General features: G+C 42.0%; 1 protein-coding gene across 2 annotated transcripts; it reads right to left on the reverse strand.

The window, feature by feature from the left end:
* Positions 1–1,833: 1,833 nt before the first annotated feature.
* On the reverse strand, positions 1,834–15,267 carry TMIGD1 (transmembrane and immunoglobulin domain containing 1). 2 transcript variants are annotated; one of them, XM_059380259.1, is made up of 5 exons: positions 15,186–15,267; positions 12,595–12,873; positions 9,548–9,823; positions 3,862–3,965; positions 2,796–2,840 (listed from the first exon to the last, which is right to left on the reverse strand). In XM_059380259.1, exons 1-5 carry the CDS (start codon positions 15,265–15,267, stop codon positions 2,796–2,798), a joined length of 786 nt encoding a protein of 261 aa, XP_059236242.1. The 2 variants fall into 2 exon arrangements, 1 of the variants encoding a protein (XP_059236242.1); XR_009400423.1 differs by lacking the exons at positions 9,548–9,823; positions 12,595–12,873; positions 15,186–15,267 and adding exons at positions 1,834–1,933; positions 6,652–6,702 and having other exon boundaries at positions 2,800–2,840.
* Between the last annotated feature and the right edge of the window lie 2,411 nt (positions 15,268–17,678).

Raw genomic sequence — 17,678 nt, forward strand, 5'->3', positions numbered from 1 at the left:
TTTTTACCAAACTAAGGCAAAATGAAAGGCAGTGATCATTTATGACATTACTATGCTCTGTTAAAACTGATGTTCCTTGTCTATGCTAATGTACAAGGTCACTGGAGTTTGTAAGGGTGAAGAAATTCCCTAGTGATGACCCGTAATACTCAAGGATTGCTATATGTCCTAGAACAAAGCTGATTCATAATTCTACCACGTAGGCCAAAGGTATTACATTGTCAGTTTTTCTTGCCAACTCCTTCCAGCATTTAACTAAAGTATTTGGGAATCCTTTGAAAATCACATGAGTTAAATGAAATTTAACATGAAAATTAATCCTTCTTCTAATGTAGCATCCTCATATTCCAAAGGCCCAAGGGACCTTAAAGGATTTGCTCAAGGTAACACAGCCAAGCCCGGAATTCTGGTCTCCTGATTCCAAGTCCAATTAGATAGGTAAGTTTTTCCCATTTCCCCTTCCACTTTAAACTATCCCAACCCCCTCATTGCCAAAGATGTGTGTGTGTTTTTCCAAATAGTCTCCAGGCTTCTCCTTCATCGCCTAAACTTCCAGATTTTCACAATCCTCCTACCTTGTCCTTACACCATTTTCATAGGCTTCCAAAGTCTACTTTAAGAAATCCTGAATGAGGAGAACAGGATCTGGAGGCTTCCCCACACAGTCCTGTTGGGGCCTCCAAGAAAACAGAGAAATCTGAAAATCAGTCTTCAACAGTCTCTCTCTCCATTCCATGCAGAAGTTTCCAAGGAAGCAGAGAGAAGCCTCCAGGAGAATGTGTCTGGGTCCCTCTTACACACGAGATTGTTAAGATTTCATACAATCTGCTCATTTCTTCTCTTTGCTTCCATGTCAGTAAGAAGCTTTGAACCACCTGGCTGATAGCAGATCTCTCTCTCTCTCTCTTTTGCTGTAGCACATTTATCTCCTGCAATATTAGGCCAAAAATTGTGTTGTTGTTTCTAAGTTAGAGGGTGAGCACAGCAGAGACATTCAAGGTTGTTCTGGCCAGGATGACCTCTCTTCCTAACGCATCCCACCTGCGTGGGGCAGAGAAGCAGAGACTCTCAGAGGAAAAGAATGAAGAAAGAATGGAAGTGGGGAAGGTGGATGATAAATCAGAAGAGCCGAAATTTAAAATGGAGATAAATGAGGAAAGTACATACAGGCTGATTCATAATCAATAGGGCTGGATCTAGGCAAGGGACTGCTCCAGAGGGGTAAAGACTGCCCCCTCCCCCAGCAGAACTGCTGGCTAGCGCAGGTCCCCTGCTGTTTTCGTCTCCATCTCTACACAGGCTCACAAAGTCTGCGACTGTGTCACCACACCAGGATGAGATGAGAAAAATAAGAACATATGCTGACTTCTTCACAGTGCTAAATTTATTCTGTTGAAAGGGATGCCTTATATTCTGAGATTACATCCGTCCTTTTTTTTTTTAGTCCTAAACATTTCTTTTATGAGACGACCGTGAAAGTAGATGATGATTGATATTATTTATGTGCTTCCTTGGCAACTTAGAAATTGATCAATCTGTGTTCGGTTCCCCTTTTTCATTTTGGTATGGCACTAATTCGTGAAAACCAAATATGTTGTGTTCATCTCCTCCCTAGAAAAATACAGACTCAATGGTAAATGGTGACCAACCATTTTGGAACCAACTTCCATTAATTAACATAACCTCCCAGGAGAGGCCTTAACAGAATCTTACTTTTCTTTCTTAATAGTGTTCTCCATAAAAATGTTCTGCAAGGATATCAAATTAGTCATAACAACTACTGTTCAGGGCTTAATGAAACACTTTTCATAACCTCTGACAATTTGACAGGAGTGAATTTAATAATAGCAATAAATACAGATGGGACTACATAAATCAAGGAAGTCCTGATCCAAACCTCTCTCTGTGTGAGATGGTAGCTCAGCTTGCTCATCTGAAATGAACCAAGAAATCAATTACAAAGACAATCATGGCAATAAGAAAAAAAATCAAAACAAAATTCATGCTCTCAGAAAGAACACCTTTGTTCTTTTTACCTACTGCTTACTTCTCCAAGGCTGGAGCTGACAGACTACAGGAACTGTCACAGAGAAGACAATGTTAAGAATGAGGGGTGCGTGACCCCGCTGTGAAGGAGAAAGCAGTATTGCTTCCCCCAGGGTAAGCCTTCTCAGCCATTTACATTAGGTGGCAATACAACGCAGGCACATAGCATTAGCCCAAAACTTCCTAAGTGGAGAGCAGTCTTAAGGCCAGTGGTAGTGGGACACTTTGGTGGCTCAGTCAGTTGAGCGTCTGCATTTGGCCCAGGTCATGATCCCAGGATCCTGGGATCGAGCCCTGCTTTGGGCTTCCTGCTCAGTGAGGAGCCTGCTTCCCCCTCTGCCTGACGTTCCCCCTGCTCGTTCTCTCTCTCTCTGACACAGAGAGAGATCACAAGTAGACAGAGAGATAGGCAGAGAGAGAGGGAGAAGCAGACTCCCCGCTGAGCAAAGAACCCAATGCGGGGCTTGATCCCAAGACCCCAAGATCATGACCTGAGCCAAAGGCAGAGGCCCAACCCACCCAATGGCAGCAGTATTCTCAGTCCTCGGCAACCTTCCAACCTCGCCTCACCTGTCTTCCTCTAAAGTGGAGGCAGATTCTCCTCCACCCTCTGTTCTTGTCTGAACCTCTTCACCTCCAGCACCTCCCAACACCTCCCATCTAAGGAGGAGTTTGACCAGGATGGGCTTATGACACATGCCACTACTCCCATCTGCTTCTGGGAAATCGCTGGCCCCAGCCCAGAGTACTTACAGAGCCGTGTCTCTTTGAGGACCTTCATCCTTCATGCACAGCTAAAAGCAAACACAAGGGCAGTGAGTTTGCCTCCTTTTCTGAGGCTGTAGATAAACATTTTGAAGGCACCAAAGTGGCTCAAGGGATAGGAAACCCAAATGGCTGTTAATCTCCTACCGAGAAAAATACTCATCCATACAGAGATGGCTAGAAATACAGACACCTCTGCACGGGTGCAGGTCTTACGTCTTTGGCCATATTAATTATCTCTATTGAACCTACAGAGATGTAATTCTTAAAATGCTTCTAGGAGTCTTAGGTAGTTGAATTTTTTTTTTCTCTCCTTTTCTTTCTTCCTTCTCTCCCCCTCCCCCCGGAAAAAAAAAATTGCTTTGGATTGGCACCAGGGGGTGGGTGAATTTCTTCTTGGGAGACGTTGTTGTCCCTTGTCCTGAATCACACGCAGTTACCATATGTTTCAAGAAGCCTGCATCTTGCTGCGTAACTGACAAGCCTAGACTGTACTGGGCTTTTCTTACAGGCTTCCTGCTGCATTTGCCTCCCTTTGGCACTGAAATAACTGGTGGAGCCAAATGCATGGCATTAACCTATACACACACATTCGTTGTACCAAGCGAACCAACAAGGTGAACCATGCAACAATTCAAGCTCCAACCCTCCGGTCGCAGGGCCTGTGGCTGCCCTTGTAAGTTGAGCAGCAAGGGCCATTTTTTTCAAGCAGATCTCTGAACCCACAGCAGATGTTTCTCTGTATATTTATTTATTGTACCGAAGGTACTATAGCAACAATAAAGGAGAATTTAAAGGGAAGAAAAATCAGCCCCCAACCCCCTGCAGCTATTTTCACCCAGGGTTTGTCCCGATGACTTTCCATTCTTTATTAAAGCTGTACTCAGAGTATTTGTACAAGTTTTACTTTTTTGAGCAGCTTCCATTTTAGACCTTTAGAGGAAACAGAGTGTCCAAGTATGGTTCCCAACTCCCTAGTCACTTAGACAGCTGATTCTCTGCCTGTATTTAGATGACTAGTTACCCACATAGCTTAGAATACTTAGATACCTTCATTATTCTTTTTCTTCTAGCAATGAGTCCAAAGCACAGCGTCAGAAAGACCACAATACACGCAGCAATAATGGGTTCTATTGGCATAGTCACAGTTCTATCTGTTGGAAAGGCAAACATAAGGAACAAGAGATAACATTTATATGAATCTAGTTCACATATTTCTACTATGTCCCCACCATGGTGCCTTATACTTAACATAGACCATCCTCTTAATTAAAGCCTTCAAACAACCCAAGAAGGTAGGTATTGGTCCCTCATTTTATGGGTGACGAACCACTGACCCAAAGTCACAAGCTAGTAACTAGCAGAGATAGGTTTTAGATCCATTACTTTGGAGAAGGATAATTTATTGTAATGGGAATAACTCCCCTAAAGCAGGTAATCAGACCATTTTGTGAATTCCTCATCCAAATTTTTGGCCACACAGAAGGTAGAAATAGGCTCATATTAGTGGTTTTTCCTGCACTTTAAAAAGCCCCAAAGATATTTACAGGCATCTCCACAGGAGACAAAAGAGGGAAGAAGGACTTAAAAGCAAGAAGAGAAAGATTGAGGGGTGTTCGGCTGGCTCCGTCGGTAGAGCATGCAACTCCCGATCTCAGGGTTGTGAACTCGAGACCCACGTTGGGTATGGAGACTTTAAAAAATAAGATATTTTTTCTTTTTTAAAGACTTCAGGGGCGCCTGGGTGGCTCAGTGGGTTAAGCCGCTGCCTTCGGCTCAGGTCATGATCTCAGGGTCCTGGGATCGAGTCCCACATTGGGCTCTCTGCTCAGCGGGGAGCCTGCTTCCTCCTCTCTCTCTCTGCCTGCCTCTCTGCCTACTTGTGATCTCTCTCTGTCAAATAAATAAATAAAATCTTTAAAAAAAAAAAAAAAGACTTCATTTATTTTTCTGACACAGAGAGAGGCAGCAAGAGAAGGAACAAACTGGAGGAGAGAGAGAGGGAGAAGCAGGCTTCCTGCCAAGAAGGGAGCCCGACACGGGACTCCATCCCAAGACCCCGGGATAATTACCTGCGTCGAAGGCACACGCTTAAACACTGAGCCACCCAGGTGCCCCTAAAAGTAAAATCTTAAAAAAAAAAAAAAAGGAAGAGAAAAGTGAAAGAGCCTGCTGGACTGAGGGGAGAGAGGCCTGTGGGCCCGAGAAGAAGCGTTGTGGTAATACCCCAAGCAGGGGACAAAACGTTATATAAGGGGGCTGTGTGTGCCCCGAGGGAAGTAGGACTCTAAGCTCCAGCCTTCCGAAATTTGGCAAAGATGTTCATACCTTTCTAAACAACATGGAAGAACAGAGTCTACTAACTTGGGCTAGAAAGAGATCGGCAGCAATCATGTCAGCTAGAAATGAAAACCCACCCCCTCGTTTTCTGAACACCAGGGAAACCTAGAGCTATTTGGTTCATAAGGCACTGTGGGCGCAGTTCCCAAAAGCCTATGAAAATATTTGAGACCTGGAAAAAAATTGACTCCAGGGCGCCTGGGTGGCTCAGTCGGTTAAGCATCCAACTCTTACTTTCGGCTCAGGTCTTGATCTCACTGTCGGGGGATCGAGCCCCATATCGGACTCCTGGCTCAGGGCAGAGTCGGCTTCAGATTCTTTCTCCCACCCCCTCTTCCCCTCACGGCTCACACTCTCTCTTTCAAATAAATAAATAAAATCTTAAAATATATATGTTTATAGCTTCTAAAATATGAAAATAAAGTGGCAAAATTACCCCAAATTAATAAATGTTTAAACATCTATAAAACATAACTTTGTGTCAACTATGACCCAACTGTTTAATAATAATAATAATTAAACCTTAAGAACCAAATTAATATCCTATTTATAATAAGACTAAAAATGTATGCAAGTTACAAACAAACTTTCAAAAATTTTACAGCAAAAAAGTATACTTAATGTGCTTCATTTTAATATATTTGCTATGATATGGGATGAAACTTTCAAGAGTGCTTAATTCGGATCAACAAAAATATTTAAATGAACCAGTCTAAGCCCCTGGATTCACCCTAGGAGGGGGAAGGGCTCCAATCTTGGCCAAGATATTATTTTAGGAATTTATAGGAAATTAAAAGTGTGTTATTTATCATACAATTGAGTTTGTCGATTGAGTGTAGTCAAAACATTTTTATTGAACAACTACTGGTACAGTAGGTTGTGCTCAGCCTGCAAAAGATAGGCCATTATGGAAGGCTCCTGCCTTCAAGGAGCTCACATTCTAGTTGCCAACAAACAAAAACAACAGATACTAAACAAACAAACAAACAAACAAAACTACATTAAACAAACAAAAACTACAGATTGAGATCAGTGTTATAAAGGACACGGGTTCACATGACAGTACACAAGGGGCAAAAGATGGGAAGGAGGGTAAGAGAAGAGTTTAAATACATCTCACTTCAAAGCCCAAGTCCTCTATTCCTCAATATTAAAAAATAGGGTTTATCCCCCCCATACCTGTAGGACACAATAACCACTTACTTTTTACTTGCTTTCCTCTTTATTACGTATCCAGTTCCTGCTCAGGGTAATTTGGGGGAGTACATAGATTAAGCATCCTTTCCTCTCACTCTCTTTTAGCTGTTACTAAAAATTTTTCTCATGAGGGTGTGAGTTGCACCAACACTCTGGAGAAATTCTCCTCCGTGGGCCTCTTGTTAGCTCGCCCTAAGAGACACCAAATGGCCCTCACCTTCTTAGGGACCCCTTCCACTTTCAGTGTCAAGGAACAATTGGGAAAGGAAATCAAAAATCATCCACAGACCTGAATATTCTTACCAAGCTGAATAAAATGAAGACACTCCTGGCAGCTTTCACTCCATAAACAAGCTGAAAACTGCCTGACCCACTGGCTCACTTCAGATTCCAAGTGAACTTGGAACTTACACTTTGGCAAGTGTAAGTCTAAGGCCGCTGCATTCACCCTCAGAAGGGGAGGGGCTGCAATCCTGGCTAAGATAGTATTTTAGGAATTTATTGGAAATAAGAAGTGTACTGCAGCTCTCCTGCTGTCCTGTTTTTACTCTCTTGGTATTTTTTCCCTTCCATATTTATTAGGGCAAGATAATCCCAACACACAGGCTATACTCTTGTGCCCAAGATCCATGCTTTCACTCCAGCTTCCACGGCCTCATTTAGAAACCACTCTACTGAACAACAAAGCCTGCCCAGGCTCACCACAAGCATATTTAGCCTGAGCCCCAGCAGCAGAGCACTTAATGCTTTGAAGATAGCCCACAGCCAAGGAAATAATAGAGCGGGAAGAAATCAGAAAAACAAGTTGGTTTGGAAGAGCTCCATCCAAAACCCCACCCATCCAAGAGCCAAGTTGCCAAGCTAGCATCCTGCTTGCCACATGAGTCATATGTTTTTGTTGTTGCTGTTGTTGTGGGTTTTGGGGTTTGTTTGTTTGTTTGTTTGTTTTTTAATGGCACAGAGAACTTGTGATTCCTTCTTAACCAAGAGAGATTATATAATTCCCTAATCTCCGTGCATAATTTTCACAATTGGTTAGAATGCAGTGGCTGGAGGTGCCTGCCAGCCGTGCTTTGGAGGGGGAGGTGAATAGGCAGGCTTCAATAAGGGACCTCCTCCTCCACTGCTAGATCCCATGAGTACTTGGGTTATTTGTGGCTTTGGTTTTGAAAGCAAGCAGCCCCTGGGCATATTGTCACCACTCTGCAGGACAAATTACTGGACAGGCCAGTAATCACAGTCATGGGCATTCGGCTGGGTCGGTGTTCCCGACCTCCCCTTGAGAGGGAGGAAATAAGCCTGGTGCTCACATCGTCCAACACTTCTGGCAGGGGTTCAATTGGCTTCCCAGGAACTAGCAAGAAAAGCAATGTGTGGGCATGGGGAAGCAAATGACAAAGTGAAAAATGTTCTAACAAGAAATAAGTACCTCAGCTTGTTTGGCTGCTCTTAGCATATTGGCCTCAGACCAGGAGATGTGTATGTGAGCATTTCCGGCATCTGCAACTCCAGGTATCTTGTCTTTCTCTTTTTCTTTTTCTTTTTTTTTTCAGAAAAACTAAATTTTATTTCAATGATGCACATTGTCCAATTAGAAGGAGAAGGGAGTCATTACATGTATCCAAACTAAGGCTTTGTAACCAGAAAATTAACTTGGCTTGCCCGAGTTTGCAGATCACATAAACTGGTATGTTTCTCAACTTCATAATTACAGTTTTAACATGAAAGCAAACTTTAAAGATTTTTTTTACTGTGTTTTTGTCTGTATATTCAGCAACTAAAATTGACAATTAAGGGTCTTAATAAATGGTTGTTTCAAATCAAGAGAGATGTTATCTAAGAAAACTTAACTATGCTAACCAAACTTTTGGAATTTGTATCAAAAAGGAAGTTATTTTTGGGGCGCCTGGGTGGCTCAGTGGGTTGAAGCCTCTGCCTTCAGCTCTGGTCATGATCCCAGGGTCCTGGGATCGAGCCCAGCATCGGGCTCTCTGCTCAGCGGGGAGCCTGCTTCCTCCTCTCTCTCTGCCTGCCTCTCGGCCTGCTTGTGATCTCTGCCTGTCGAATAAATAAATAAAATCTTTTTTTTTTTTTTAAAAAGGAAGTTATTTTTGAACTTAGATCATAGCAGCAAGGAATGAGTGACAAGCTTGATGGCTGCCAGTTTTCAGCTTAGACTGTGGCTCTCTTTACCCTGCTACCAAGATGGTCGTTCCCATTCCAGTTATCACAACTGTGTTCTTGACAATTTCTTTTTCTGCTGCTCACCCCAAGGTAAGTTTTTTTTTTTTTTTTTTAGATTTTATTTCTTTATTTGACAGGGAGAGAGAGATCACAAGTAGGCAAAGAGGCAGGCAGAGAGAGAGGAGGAAGCAGGCTCCCTTCTGAGCAGGGAGCCCAAAGCGGGGCTCGATCCCAGGACCCTGAGATCACAACCTGAGCCAAAGGCAGAGGCTTAACCCACTGAGCCATCCAGGTTCCCCTCGAGGTCAATTTTTGCCCCAATCACCTATGTTAAGTAGAGGTGTGGGAACACTGGTCTGCGTTCCATTCGCTCTCTGACCTGATTTCTTTCTACTGTCTTCCTCATTTTCTCGGCTCAGGTCCCCTTTCTCTTTTTGTATGAATGAGAAGTATGAGGAGGGAAGAACACTTGGAACTTTATTTGTTCCCTGTTTTTTATTTCAGGGGTGAAAAATCTGGGTAGGTGAGGCATGAAGCCAAGAGAAAGACCTTTTTACATCATCTTCCCCCTCCCTCACTGCTGCTTAGCCTAAAGATCACAATTTCAAAGTCAGGAGAGATTTTAAAGATTCATTTCCTTATCTATCATTCTTTCTATTTGTGTTTCTGACTTCTCTTTTAGTTTATCATTAGGCTATAAACTCCAAAGTCCAGTTCCTACGAACCTTGTTGCCTAAGAGAATTCAGGAAAGGTACTCCTCCCCAAAAGCCAACCAGAATTGTCTTCCACCACTTGGTTCTAAAAAAGACCTTTGCCCAAAAAGCATTGCTGTATATGGAATGGGTATCCTAAACGGAAGAACTGGAGTCCTTAGTGGAAATTCCTTGGATAGGGATGACTCTCCAAAGAAAATCATGGTTACTAATCATAATTGTCATCATGATCTGTTGCCACAAAAATATTTATGAAAACCTATTCTGACTTTTTGCCTACTCTACTTGAAAAGAGAATTACCTTTGACAATGAGGTGGAAGTCCTTGGTCTCCATTCGCACAGATGAATTTGCAACACAGCTGTAGGTTCCATTGTCAGATTTCTTGACTTTGGTGATTGACAGTTGGAGAGACTCACTTGTCTGATGGACTTGGTAATTTTTCTCTAAAATCAGGATGTTACTGTTTTTGTACCACATCATTTGAGCCTGGGGGTTGGATTTCACGCTGCAAACCAGCCTCACATCACTGCCTTCCTCCGCTGTTTGGAAGTCATCTCCACTTAGAATAGGAGGAACTGCAAGACTCAAGCAGGTGGGTTGAATTAACAGATAAGCAGTAGTTGACTGTCAGTGTTCAAGATCTTCCTTCAGTCTCTCTCATGTAGTCGTTCATTCATTTGACAAAGATTTATTGAGTACCTACTTTGTGCCAAGCACTGGACTAGGAACCAGGGATACAATGGTAAATGACATATATCCAGTTCCAAACCTCATAGAACTTCTATGTGGTAGAGAAGATGAGCCATGGAAAAACGTCTATAATAATGAATCTGGGGCGTCTGGATCAGCCATTTAACTGACCGACTCTTGGTTTCGGCTCAGGTCATGATTTCATGGGTCATAGGATCAAACCCCGTATCAGACTCTCTGCTCAGGAAGGAGTCAGCTTGAAGATTCTCTCCCTCTGCCCCTCCCCCCACTTGCACACACAAACTTTCTCTCTCTCTCTCAAATAAATAAATCTTTTTTAAAAAACAATGAGGGGTGCCTGGGTGGCTCAGTCAGTTAAGTGTCTGCCTTCCACTCAGTTTATGATCCCAGGGTCCTGGGTTCAAGCCCCGCATCTGGCTCCCTGCCTGACAGCCAATCTCCATCTCCTTCTCCCTCTGCCTCTCCCCCTGCTTATGCTCTCTCTCTCTTAAATAAATTAATAAAATCTTTTAAAATAGTTAATTAATTATAAGTCTTTGCTCTCTGACCTTGAGAAAGTTACTGAACTGCTAAGTACCTGCTCAATTTCCTCATCTAAAAAGTGGGCTAATACCTCTATCTGCTGTAAAGATTCAATGAGGTAATGCCTGTAAAAAATTTACCACAGTGCTGGTCATATTATTGTGGTGCTGGTGTTGGTGGCCGCGGCAGCCACGGTGGTTTTGAGGTTTCCTTACCTCCTCTATTTTTGCATTTTATCTAACCAAATTTGCCCTGGCCACATTTAACCAATGCATACTTGCATTTCCTCAGTGATCCTCTAAAAATAATGTCCTCCTCCCGGAAGGTGCTCCAATCATGGCAACTTTGACATCTATGGAAGCTGTGACCTTCTGAGTCTCTCTCATCCCTCTGTGTGAGCAAGTCCTTACTCCCTCCATGATAAGGGCAGGCACAGAGACAGAGATTTTTTTTTTTTAAAGATTTTATTTATTTATCTGTCAGAGAGAGAGCAAGCGAGAGCGAGCACAGGCAGACAGAGTGGAAGGCAGAGTCAGAGGGAGAAGCAGGCTCCCTGCGGAGCAAGGAGCCCGATGTGGGACTCGATCCCAGGACGCTGGGATCATGACCTGAGCCGAAGGCAGCTGCTTAACCAACTGAGCCACCCAGGCGTCCCGAGACAGAGATTTTGAACACGTTTCTCATTGCCAAATAATTCCAGCCCTCTTCCCCACCGGGGTGTTCCAACATCTAGGAGGAGAAATGGTTGAGCTGACTCTTTTTCTCCTCTCTGCCCGTTGCATTTTCTGGGTGAGGTGCGGAAGAGCAATAAAGTGCTTAAAAAATGGGCAGTAGGAAAGAGAGGTGGAGAAGAGGAAAAAAGGAGCTTGGATACACACTGAATAATTAGACCCTGAGTAGGCTGTGCTATTAATAACGTTTTCAGAAGAATGACATTTTGTTGCTCTTTGGAATGAGCTTGAAATTCTGTATCCATATCCAACAGCATGTTAGATGGTATTCAGAGATGTAGGAAGCTGCTGAAATAGATAACAGAATTACCAAATGTACTATAGGGCCTGTGGACATGTCCTATTAGTTGTTCCTTTTTATTTAACTATTTACAGAGTTAATTTTGAAGACTGTCAGCAATACGTGGGTATTCCCTTTTATAAAATTAGCACATTTCTGATAAAGTTAAGATCCTCTTTGACTCCATCTTGTTCATTTCCTGGCTCCCCAAAGAGGCCCACTGCTGTAAGTTTCATGTAAATCTCTACAGCTGTTGTTTTTTAAAAACAAACAAACAAACAAACAAGGTTTTTTATACATATACTGTACCGATAGGAAATACATCATATTGTTTTAGGAGGCTTATATAACAGACTCTATTCACTCGATAGCTTGCATGTTTTTGAGATATATATACGATGAACCACAGAGATCTAGCTCATTGTTTTAGAGTGCTATCATGTGATATAGGACTCTTTGATCATTTTACTTGATGGGGATTCTTTTCTTTCTTTTTTCCCTTCTGCCTCTTCCTTTTTTTTTTTTTAATTTTTATTTTTTTAGAAAGAGAGAGAGTGGGAATGTAGAGGGTAGAATCTTAAGCAGGCTCCACACCCAGCACAGAGCCCCACAGGGGGTTCCATGCAGAGCTCATTGCGAGGGCTCAATCTCACAGCCCTGAGATCATGACCTGAGCCAAAATCAAGACTCAGTCACTTAACCAACCGAGCCACCCATACGCCCCTAGCCAAACCAATTTTCAAAAGGCAAATAACCCAATAGAAAAATGGGTAAAGGACATGAGCAGGCATTTCACACAAAAGAAACATGAACAGCCAGTACACCTATGAAAGGGTGGACACCCTCATTCTTAATTAAGAAAATGAAAGTAAAATTCCAAATCAGGCTGGCAAATTCTTGGAGTTGGAGGATACTCAGTGCTCACGAGGGCATGGGGAGACGAGCACCCTCACGCACTGTTGTGGGAGCATAAATAGGGCAATGAGGCAACACCAAGCTCATGTGAAAATGCACACACAACTCTTCAGTCCCAGGTTTCAAGTACCACTTAACACAGTGCAGACAACAGCGATCAGCTAGCGGTCTCTTCCCTCTCACTCACAAGTGACATTCAGCACCACTGAAACGGACACCGACTGGTCCTTCTGTAGCTTGCAGGTAAAGGTGACTCCGTTGTCGTTTTCAGTGATGGAGGAAACACAGACCGTACTGGAGTTGATTTTGTTTCCAGATTTCAAATCCACTGTCCCCTCTTCTCGGTACCAGAGAAGTTCTTCCTCTCTGGTGTGGTTATGAACAGCACATTTCAGAGATTCTTGGGAGCCAGGCTCAGTGTCCAGGATATAGTTCTCAGTGCTATTATTCACAGTTAAAACAGAAGCTGGGAGGGCAGGAAGAAAGTATTAACCTAAAGTGAATGATCAAAACGACTAAATGGGGGATTGGTTAAACAAATCATGTTACACCCGTACAATGAGATATTTTGTGATAATTAAAAATAGTCCTATTGATCTATGTGGTTTTACAAGGGGAAAAGCTCTGTAATGTATCATTAACTAAAAGAAGTTATGTTAAAAGTAAATGTTAAAATGATGGTTACCAGATTTTGCTCCACATTGGAATCACCTGGGGATCTTTAAAAACACATGGTTGGCTCCCACCCCCAGACATTCTGATTAACTGATATGAGAGCAATCTGGGTATTGCATTTGCAAAATGCCTTCAGGCAATTCTAATGCGCAGTGAAGTTTGAGAACTACTATGCACAGAATTACCCCATTTACACACGCACATGCATGGATGTACACACACATGCATTTAAGAGGAAAAGTCTTGGAAAAAAATTCAGTGTGTACACTGAACAGGATTGGTAAAAATAGAGAAAAAAGTAGAGAAGTGCTTTCTAGACATTAATTGTTTACTTCAAGGGGTTGAAAGTGGCAAAGGAAGGGTGTGAGAGTGAGGAAATACAAATGAAAAAGATTGATAGTAACATTGAAAAATACTTAGGACACCACATTAGGTGAATAGGCAGAATGTAAGTTTCATCTCTAGTAATTACTATGAGTGTATAAAAATTGAATATGCAACTGAATACGGGCAAAAGCTGATTTGAAAAGGTTTCTGAAGGTAATGGGATTGTGGAAAATTTAGTCTTGCATTTCTGATGTTTGAATGTTATTTTGGCAGTGTAGTAAAATAATTGATGTTTAAACAGCTGTGGTCTGTAGCACAATCGAGTTGTTGTGCGAAGGATTATCAGGATATATAGCAGCTGGTTTCCATCTCTGATTTTCAGAAATCCATTCACTGTAACATACTGGAATTTCAATTCTTACTTCCCTAGTTCAAAAGCAAGTAACAAAAGCTAAAATTGACTTTAACTGCACACACTTGCCCCTGACATGACATTTGTTAATATAGTCTGTAATCATATGAATTTTTCCTTTAAAATGCATAAACTACTGGTGAAAATGATGTGATTGCTGCCCAGTATTTTTTAAAAATCTGGAAGAATACATATCAAAATGTTATTGAGTGGTTATCTCTGGATGATTGGATTTAGTTTTCTTTCTTCTTTTTTCTTTAAAGATTTTATTTATTTATTTGACAGAGACACAGTGAGAGAGAGAACACAAGCAAGAGGTGTGGAAGAGGGAGAAGCAGGCTTCCTGCTGAGCAGGGAGGCCACCAGGGGGCTTGATCCCAGGATCATGACCCAAGCTGAAGGCAGACACGTAATGACTGAACCATCCAGGGGCCTCTATTCTTTTTTTTTTAATTAAAATTTTTATTTATTTGATGGGGTGCCTGGGTGGCTCAGTGGGTTAAGGCCTCTGCCTTCGGCTTGGGTAATGATCCCAGGGTCCTGGGATCGAGCCCCACATAGGACGCTCTGCTCAGCAGGAAACCTGCTTCCCCTTCTCTCTCTGCCTGCCTCTCTGGCTACTTGTGACCTCTATCTGTCAAATAAATAAATAAATAAATCTTTAAAAAAATTTTATTTATTAGAGAGAGAGAGAGAGACAGAGGGGTAGACAGAGAGAGAGACAGAGAGAGCACAGACACATGTGAAATAAAATAAAAAACATGCACATGACAGAGGGAGACAGAATCCCAAGCAGTTTCAGTATATGTGCTGCCGAAGCGAGCACCAGAATCCCAAGCAGACTCCCCGCTGAACTTCAGACTGAGCCTGACACAGGCCGATCCCATGGAATCAAGAGTCAGACGCTCAACTGACTGAGCCACCCACGTATGCCTTCTTTATCCTTTTATATATTTCCTATTTTTTTCTACAAAGACTGTGTATTACTTTTAAAATTGGTGTTTGGCGGGGGAGGGGATCTACTTCCAGGTTGGGGTAGAGAACAAATGCAGAAAAGATTTTCTTGTGAGTGGTTATGCTTACCTAAACAGCAGAGTGTATTTTGGATGTCATTAGTAATGAAATGCATTAAAACGTAGAAAAATAACAGCTGTGGCTCTGGAGAGAATAGAATATTTACTCTGTTTTATAATATCAGAACCATAAAAATGTTTTTCCATTTAATGTCTTATCATGTGGTCTGACTCCTCTACTCTGAGCCATACTGGCTGTGTATTTGGTGATTTGGATTTTCCCAGTGCCTGCTGATCAGGTTTTAATTGGCAATATTTATTTACAAAGAGACCAAAGGAATATTAACTTACTTGTAACCTCACATGGCAGAAACAAAATCACTAAGAGAAGAAATCTGCATGTTCTCATGAGGCCACTGACGTTCCACACCATCTTTAACAAATTTACGTCTGATCTGCTGGGGGAGAAAGAGTGTAGTTGGTTCTGTACTTTGGTCTATACTGACTTTATGAACCTTCCTCTTGTCTATTATGCATTTAAAATAAAATCCCAGATGAGTCATCCCAGCTGTACTCTTTCTAGTTTTTAATTAAACAATCCTGTTCTGATTACTGAGTTCAAAGTACTTTTAGTATTAGGGATTTTTTTTTTTTTAAGGCAAGAAAAGAAAACCACAAGGAAATACTATAGGGCAGCCCTGGCAAAGGCAGAACCAGTCTTCCTTGGAGAAATTGATAGGATGTCATTTTAACAGAAAGAGAGAAGAAATTTTGTTCATTCACAGACAGTCCCTACTGAGCTGCAGTAATTCTGATTCTGAAAGCCTCTTTTGGACCAGTGTTGTAAAAGTTGCTCTCTGCTACAGAGAGTTTTTGAGACTGCTCCAAATCCCATAGACTCAGATGGTTCGTACCTTAGAAAAGACTCAGCTGCCACATGGTCTGTAGTCTGAATCACATCAATCTCTCCGCTTTCCCCCATCCCACTACCATCATCCCCCTTGGAATACACGTTCCATTTAACCCAGTATAGACTAAAAATAATAGATAATAAAGTCCTCCATTTTTTTTCTTTCTATGCTTTTGCTGCCACGAGCCCTCTCCCTAGATACTTTCCACTTCATCTGGGAAAAACACGGATGTATGACTTCCTTTCAAGACTACCACTATGAATATGGTAGAAACACATGTTGAGTGGTTTCTATGCAACAGGCACTGTGCTGAACAGCCTACAGACATTATTTCAATTTCAGTGAAGTCCCTAACAGCCCTCTTGAGATTACTGCTAAAGGTTTGGAAGGACTATATAATTTGCTCAACATCCTGAACACAGGAAATGTCCGGACTAGGATTTGAACCCTGGACTTCCAAGGCCAGGGCCCTTAAGTATTCTACTGGGTACACTGATATTCTCCTCCTTTAAGAAGCTGCCATTAATCCCTTCTGAGCCTTGGCCTCTCCATAAACATTAGCGACCTGAAGTTTTGTCCCCCTAATACAAATATTAACCTTTAAGAGATGGAATATAATTCAAATATTAACCTGCCTAGGACTTCTGTAGGCAGGCTCTGCTCCTCCCCATCCCAGGCCTGTCCTGACAGGAGCAAGCTTCATTCTTGTCAGACTCACCTCTTCTGACTGGCAACACTATGTCAATATTTCAATAAGATACCATTAGTAATAACATCAATACTTTTGGGATGCCTGGGTCGTGCAGTTGGTTTAACATCTGCCTTCAGCTCAAGTCATGATCTCAGGGTCCTGGGATCGAGTCCCGCATCAGGCTCCCTGCTCAGGGGGGGGAGCCTGCTTCTCCCTCTCCTCCCCACTTATGCTCTCTCTTTGTCTCTGTCTCTTTCTTTCAAATAAATAAAATATTTTTTAAAATCAATTCTTTTGTAATTTTAAAACCTTGCCAATAAAGATTTTTATCATAATACTTTAATGTGATGATTTCAGAATTTGGTCATTAATAGCCTTTTCCCAAGCACTGTCCACTGTAGGTGCCTAATAAGATCTGAGAGTGTGGGCTCATTAGCAGACCATACCCGACCTATTAATTAAGGAGGAGGATTAATTTCTTCCCTTCTCTTCCACCATACCAGACAACATCCTTTCAAGATGAATTTCCCTTTCTTATTTTTAATTTTCACAACTTTCTATACAAGACAAAGATTTACTGCTTACCTGCTGAGCTCTGAAAAGCTGACTTCCTTGACCAACTGTTCCTTCATCTGGAACCCTGAATCCTTTCCCTGTTACCATCTTTATACTACTTGAATTTAAACACTTTATGACAGTAGGGTCAAGTCAGCAAAATAAATTGGGTTCAAAGTCTGTTTCTTTTTATGGATTCTTAGAGAAGACACTAACTAGGAAAGACATCTTCAGATCTAAGTTTTCATATGTCCCTAAATTACTAGGTGAGGCCAGAGATTACTAACAGGGATATAATCATACCAGGAAAACCTGACCTTGTGCAAAAGTGTGTAGCACATTTCACTGAACATTGCCATTTTCAAGTTAGATAGGGCACCGGGCTTGGGTTACCAATGGTAAGTAATACTTTCCCAGCATGATTTAAGTTGTGGAATCTTCCAATATTTCAACTGCTGTGAAAACCAACCCTTTCCTCAGATCGCCCCCTTACCATTCTCAGGCTGTCAGATTATCAAAGTTATCCAACTTGAACACAGCGGCCAAAATAGTGGAAGATTCTACAACTTAAATCATGCTGGAAAAGTATTACTGGCCCCTGGTTACCCATGCTTGGTGCATAAGCTATACTAAGCCAAGCATGACAGGGAAAAGGTTTTTGGTTTTGGGGACTTTTTGTTTTTGTTT

The sequence above is a fragment of the Mustela nigripes genome, chromosome 16, assembly GCF_022355385.1.
Source record: "Mustela nigripes isolate SB6536 chromosome 16, MUSNIG.SB6536, whole genome shotgun sequence".
NCBI classification, from domain to species: Eukaryota; Metazoa; Chordata; class Mammalia; order Carnivora; family Mustelidae; genus Mustela; species Mustela nigripes.